We start from the raw sequence: 6,512 nt of genomic DNA on the forward strand, positions 1-6,512 counted from the left end.
AGACGAAAGAGCCGCATCGCCCCCCACCAAAATTTGTATGAGGGGCAATTCTTTTAATTTTAACCACCACAATTAAAGTTATTATGGGCCGCCGCCTTCTAGATGAAGTTGTTCATAGAATTAGGATTTATATTAAAGCTGGTGAGGCAGTACTAGCTATTGCGGAGGCTGTAAAAGTGGGCAAGAAGACGATTTATAAGATACGATTAAACCTTAATATTTGGGGTGAACCGTACGCGTCTCCTACCGTGGTTTAAGGTTAACCGAGAGCCCTGCTACCTTATTAAGAAATTATAATATATACAGCCGTAGTGTTAAGCTTTTTACTAACTGCTTATACAGCGCCTTTTTAACTTCCTTAAAGATCAGCTAATAGCGTATCTAGATAAGATGCAGACTTTCCTATTTAACGAATTTAATATCTAAGTCTCTATTATAACTATCTACTATACTCTTAAGAGAGCTTCCTGGTTACGGAAGGTGGTTATAGCTCGGGCGGCTTAAAGGAGCGCTCCCCTCTATAACGCTTGGATTAGTATATAAAAGAGCTAAGTAGTAAAGCAGCTTATATTTCTTAATAAGTCGGCAGTAAATAAAAGGACTAGTAATAGGAAGTACAGCTAGTTACTAGAAGGGACTATATATAGTATAACACGCGTACTTAAGAGGTTAGAGAGGTAGAGCATTTTACTAGCGTTAGTAGTTAACGGATACCTTAGCTACCTTATCTTTTAAGGCTTTATTACGTCTATAATATTTAAAGCCTTTATAAAGGAGTAGGTACTACCTTATTATACGCTATATTTAGGGCCACGATCAGTCCTTATTCTTAATAACGCGGTAATCTATAAATTAACACGGCTTTAAGAGCTTTATAAGCAACACGGTATCTTATTAAAATTCCTACTACTATACTTACTAGATTATAATCCTATTAAGGCTACGTTTAATAACATTAAGGCTTAGATTAGAAGAAACTAGCGGCTAGTTAAAAACTTTAAGAGCTTTAAGAACTTCTTATATTTTACTATTAGTTAAGTATATAGTATATACGCAGGAGCTTACTTCTAAGAGGCAGGATATATTATAGAGTAATAGATAAATACTATCTTAATCGCTTAAACTTTAAGATTAGAGGCCTAATTCTAACTAGCTGTTACGGAACGGGGGCAGTGGCTACAAAGCGTATATATTCGAGGAGTTTACAAGACGTTACGCGATCGATCGTAAGGGTCAAGGGCGTAAGGAGGTAATATACCTACGCGTAGCTGACATAAGCTATACGCAAGGTGTACGCGAGAGCACAGGGCTCTCCTATGGAGGCCCCTGCGGTGGGGTTCTGTAACACTACCCCCTCTCCTATAGAGGCGGAGCTCCGGTGACGCTGTGGTTACTATATATATATAAAAGGGACACTTAAGGTATAGAAAAGAAGAAAAGGGGGGTATTGCTAAAGGTTTAAAATAACGTTATATAATAAGGCTTGGCATCTAAGAATCTAACCAATTAGATAACTTTAACCGCCAGTTAAAGTTCCTAGATATCTTAATAATATTCCAGTTATATAATTACACTTTACCGTAATTTAACGGCAATTTGCCCTTATATAGTAATGTATAACAGTTTAACTTTATAAGGGCTCTTATAGAGAATTAGGTATAAAATCTCTGCTTAGGCCTAGTTTCTATAGGTTCGCGTAGTAAAAGTTGCTAATTAAATTCTTTGCATTTTTAAAGTCTTCCTATAGTTGCCATTCTGGCTAATCTATATCGAATCCTATGTATATAGCTCTGTAGTAGAGCCGTCGTCCTCTACCTTTACTAAAGTATTTAGAGTTAATAATTTATTTAACGGTCTACTCCTTATAGTTCTTATCTTTGTTCTTATCTCGGATTAGTACTAGTAGGGGTTTAGGCTATATTTACCCTAGTAAGGGGTTAGGCTAATAAAGGTGTAGTAGCTATAGGTAAAATATAGGCTATATTCTACGGGTGGCTAGGGCTGGTAGGAGTTCTAGCTTATATACGGCTCCCCTATTAATAACTCATTTAATTAAATAGGGGCTGAGGTTCTTATAATTAAGTAACTTTATAGGCCTCTATATAGAGATATTGCGTATATTTAGCTATACTCAGTTACCAACACGCATCTCCAGTGGTGGCGTTCTATAGCGGTTGGCGAAGTAGGCCTACTTTACTTAAGCCCAGGCCATTTCTCCCTTATAGTAGTTAAGTGGATTTTTTATACGGTTTATATACTAGTCGGTAAGTAGCATCTTAAGGCGTTTTCTATATAGTAGTTTCTTATTAATAGGTTCTAGTAGCTCTATGCCAGATTAGGGGTAATAACCCTTATTTATAAAGAACGGGGTAAGTCCTATAGTGGTTAAGACGTAGTTATTTGCTATAAATTTACCTAGTAGGAGGTAATCTACCTAGTTATCTTAACTATAGGCAACTACCTATTGTAGGTACGCTTTTATACTGGTATTAGCGTTTTCCGGTTACCTAGTAGTTTTATAATAGAAGGATATAGACATCTTAATAGAGATGCTAAGGCGTTAGCAGATTCGTCTCCATACATTAGAGTTAAATTATATGCCTTAGTCGGACGTAATTGAGTTAGGTAGCCTATATAGTTAGTAAACTTCGCGGAGAAAGGCGTTAGTAACGTTACTAACAGCTACACCTTTAGTTGGGACGTAGTGGCGCTCTTTTATAAGTTGGCATATTATTATAAGGATATTCTTATAGGTACGGCCATGTCGTTTACAGGGTGGTAGGTTAATAATGAAATCTATAATGATATCTACCCATTATTATATAGGTACTAGTAGAGGGTATAGTAGTCCTTAGTACTTTATATTAAAGGCCTTAGCGCGCTTATAACCGTAGCAGGCGCCTATAAAGTATTTAACTAAGTCTATTATTTTTGGCTAGAAGTAGTATCGGCTAAGAAGCTTATAGGTTCCTTCTTTACCTAAGTAGCCGCTTAATCGGAGGTTATACGGAGGATTGCGCGAAAAGAGATTTCTCCTTCCTATTTGGGAAAAGCGCGGTTTTGGTGCTAAGACCCCACCAAAAATCAGCTCAGTTAACTTAATTAAAGCTTTTGACACTAATATATCATCTATATAGCTTCTAAATCGTGGTGTTCTACCGTTTGACATTTATGTAATTTACCTTATTCCATCGCACCTTATATTCTATAGGCTTTCAAGGTTTTCGAGGCCGTAACTGCCTTTACTGCTCTTGACTTTCTACCTGGCTCTCTACCCGTTCAACTACCTATAACTCTACCCATTCAACTACCTAATTGCGATTGTTCCTCTAGCGTCTTTAATTATAAAGCTATCGATCTGCAATTAAGCCAGGGCCTTAAGTATTCTAACATGGATTTAGAACGATTATATTAACTAATTTTTGCCACTCTTTCTTAGTAATTTCCTTAATTTCCTCACGGCTTTGCGTAGGAAGGAAGAATTATAGGTAGGTGTTAGGTAAACTATAGTGATTACGCAACGTCTTGTAGCCCGTTTGAAGCACCTTAACGATCATAGGAAGCTTACGATTGGCTTCTTTACGGAGCTGCTTCCGGCTTCGCTGCCTTTCCTCTACTCCCTCTCTATAATCGTTGCCTCCTTTAAGTTCTATAATCTTTTAAATATGGTAAGGGATCCTCTTAATCCACTGTTGAATTCGCCACTACTTAAGATCTTGTCAAGCTCCAAGCTAGGCCTTCTCTGCAGCTACACAAGAGGTAGGTGGGCCCCTTTTTGTAGTAACTTGTTTTAAGTAGCCCCAGTAGGGCTTAATTATATTTAGATTAGGCGAATTACCTGGCTAAAGAAGACGTTAAATCTCGCAGGCGTTAAAGTAGGTTTGGTAAATCTTTGTAATATAAGAAGTAGCCTTATCTTCCTGCACGATCGTAGTAGGATTTAAGCATATAAGGCTCTAGGCGAACGGAAGAAGTTTTGGTATTAGGATATTCGTTAAATATCGCCACTAGTTAATTCCACCTCCATCTGATCGAGTAAAAGCTCCGTACGATGTTGTAAATTTCTACTTGGCACGTGCTCCGCTTATACACCTATTATAACATAGTTCGTATGCTCTTCTTTTAGCGTCTTATTGTTTCTTCTAAGCCTTGTATGCCTCTGGCTCTAGAGCTTAATTCCAAATCTTAATAATTGATTTTGATTTATCTAATTTCTTCTTTATTTGAGGCTTCCAAATATAACAAGGACCTTTAAAGTTGTATATAAAGTAACCCTAAAACATAAACTCGGAGTACCCCTTCTATCGTTCTCGTACATAGCTGCGTATATAAGCCTCGTGAGGACGTCGCCATACCTAATAGCCCCCTTAACGGTGGCCTAAAACGATGCTTATCTTATCTGACCAAATTACAACCTTCCAATCTTCTAAGGTCTAATAACGGTGGGCTAATATAAACTTATATCGTTCGCTCTTTATAGCTGCAGTTAATCCAGGCTTCCTTATTGGCTTTGTTTTACGGTAGCCGTACTTTTTTAGTATACCTCGAATAGACGATGCAGAGAGGCCTGTTTCGCGAGCAATCCTTCTAGTACTTTTTTTACATCCGTAACGATCGCACGTGACGGCGTTGATAACTTTTTGCTTAAGATCAGGAGTAATCTTTTTCTTACGCCCTACGCGGGGCTTATCCTTAAGGTGGTCATCAAGGAGGACCCAATCTACACGCCAGCCATTCTCTACTGCCCTTTTTAGTAGGTTGCCGATGTGCTTAGTGCTAATTCCGGTAACTTAAGTGATTGCTTTTAAAGGAGTACCTAGAGCCCTTATTACTATAGCCTACGCTCTCGTTGCAAGGCCGTAGTAAGGCATTTTGGGCTCAAAAAAGCGTAAAAGACATGTAGAATATAAGGTGCGATGGAACGAGGTAAATTACGTAAATGTTAAACGGTAGAACACCACGATTTGGAAGCTATATAGATGATATATTAGTGTTAAAAGCTTCAATTAAGTTGACTGAGCTGATTTTTGGTGGGGTCTTGGCACTAAAACCGCGCTTTTCCCAAATAGGAAGGAGAAATCTCTTTTCGCGCAATCCTCCGTAGGCTATTTAGATTAGTTGCCGTTATAAATTTTCTAAGTTAGGGATAAATAGGCGACCTTTATAATAGAGCCTGTTTTCTTTTACTTCTAAGGCTGCCATATTAATCTAGCCTAAGCTTTAGAGGTTAGTAGGCAGCGTATAGGCGCTAGCGGTCTTTGCGGTAATAAGTTAATATAGTAATAGATTAATAGAGGTATTATATACTGTAGTAATAAGCTTATTAATTTTAGGAGGTAACTCTAGTTCTGTGGTATAAAGTTAAGGTATAGTTAGCTTTATTATAGGTAGTATACCTAGGGCCAAATTTCGTGCTTTTAGGATTGTCTATTATTAGAACTAATTACGGGGGTTATTTTTAGACTAAGGAAGGTCTTATAAGCGGCGTATTAGGCTATTAGGTTTAGTACCTTATACTCCTAATCTATATACAATTTTAAAGTTAAAACTAGAGAGGAACTTGTTCTAATATACTTAGCGTTAGTTTAGCTACTTTATAGTTATAAAGTACTTAAGGTTACAATAGTCCGTAAGGACTTTAGTTGGCTAGTCGGGCTCTACTAAGGAGAGTTCTAGTTAGAATTCTTTAAACGCTTATATAATTGTAAGGAGTTCTTTATTATAGATCTTATAGTTATACTTTTATAGTATAAGCTTAGACAAGTAGAATATAACTAAGTAAAGAAAACCGTTATCACCCATCTAAAAAAGGACGCCTACGTTAACGTGGTTTAAGGAGTTAGTTTTAAGATAGAGTTGTCGTCCTGGTGTAAAGTGGGCTAGGATAAGTGCTTTAGTAAAGGTATTTTTAAGGTCTTAGAACGCCTTCTCGTATTTAGGCGTCTAGGTAAAGCGTAAGTACGTTTTTCTTTCTTTTACAGAAAGGCCCTTCGTTTGCATTATTACTATAAGTAGTACTACTACGCCTAAAAAGTTGTATATAAATTTCTAATAAAAGTTGGCGAAACTAAGGAAGGCTTATATATCCTTAATATAGTTAAGGGCTTACTATTTAGTAATTATATATATCTTCTTAGGGTCCATACAGACACCCTTAGTGGTAATAATTAGTCTAAGGTATTTTACTTCTATAACTAAAAATTCGCATTTCTTTAAGTTAATATAAAGTCCTATGTCTCTAAAGCGCTATAGGACCTTTTAAACGTGTTCGGTATGCTTAAAAGGGTTATTATTATAAATAAGTATATCGTCTAAGTACGCGGAGTAGAAGTTATTAAGGTAGTCCCATAAGGCGTTATTAATATAACTTTAGAAGGTGCCTAGGCTGTTATATATGCTAAAGGGTATAATAGTATATTTAAATTAGCCAAAGCGCAATACGAATATAGTTTTCTATTCATTACCTTCCCGTATTTAGAGATGGTTAAAGGCGGCAATAATATTAAGCTTAG

At 36.8% G+C, this 6,512-nt stretch overlaps 2 protein-coding genes across 2 annotated transcripts; one reads left to right on the forward strand and one right to left on the reverse strand.

Moving 5' to 3' along the window:
* Positions 1 to 83: 83 nt before the first annotated feature.
* Positions 84 to 257, forward strand: K441DRAFT_565307 (uncharacterized protein; the record flags this gene model as incomplete). The annotated part of the gene is made up of 1 exon (XM_067643694.1): positions 84 to 257. One exon carries the CDS (start codon positions 84 to 86, stop codon positions 255 to 257), a length of 174 nt encoding a protein of 57 aa, XP_067502994.1.
* Positions 258 to 4,433: 4,176 nt separating this feature from the next.
* On the reverse strand, positions 4,434 to 4,790 carry K441DRAFT_722838 (uncharacterized protein; the record flags this gene model as incomplete). The annotated part of the gene is made up of 1 exon (XM_067654077.1): positions 4,434 to 4,790. A coding segment is annotated over one exon (357 nt), but the record flags the coding sequence as incomplete, so codon positions are not given.
* Between the last annotated feature and the right edge of the window lie 1,722 nt (positions 4,791 to 6,512).

The sequence above is a fragment of the Cenococcum geophilum genome, assembly GCF_001692895.1.
Source record: "Cenococcum geophilum 1.58 unplaced genomic scaffold K441scaffold_26, whole genome shotgun sequence".
NCBI classification, from domain to species: Eukaryota; Fungi; Ascomycota; class Dothideomycetes; order Gloniales; family Gloniaceae; genus Cenococcum; species Cenococcum geophilum.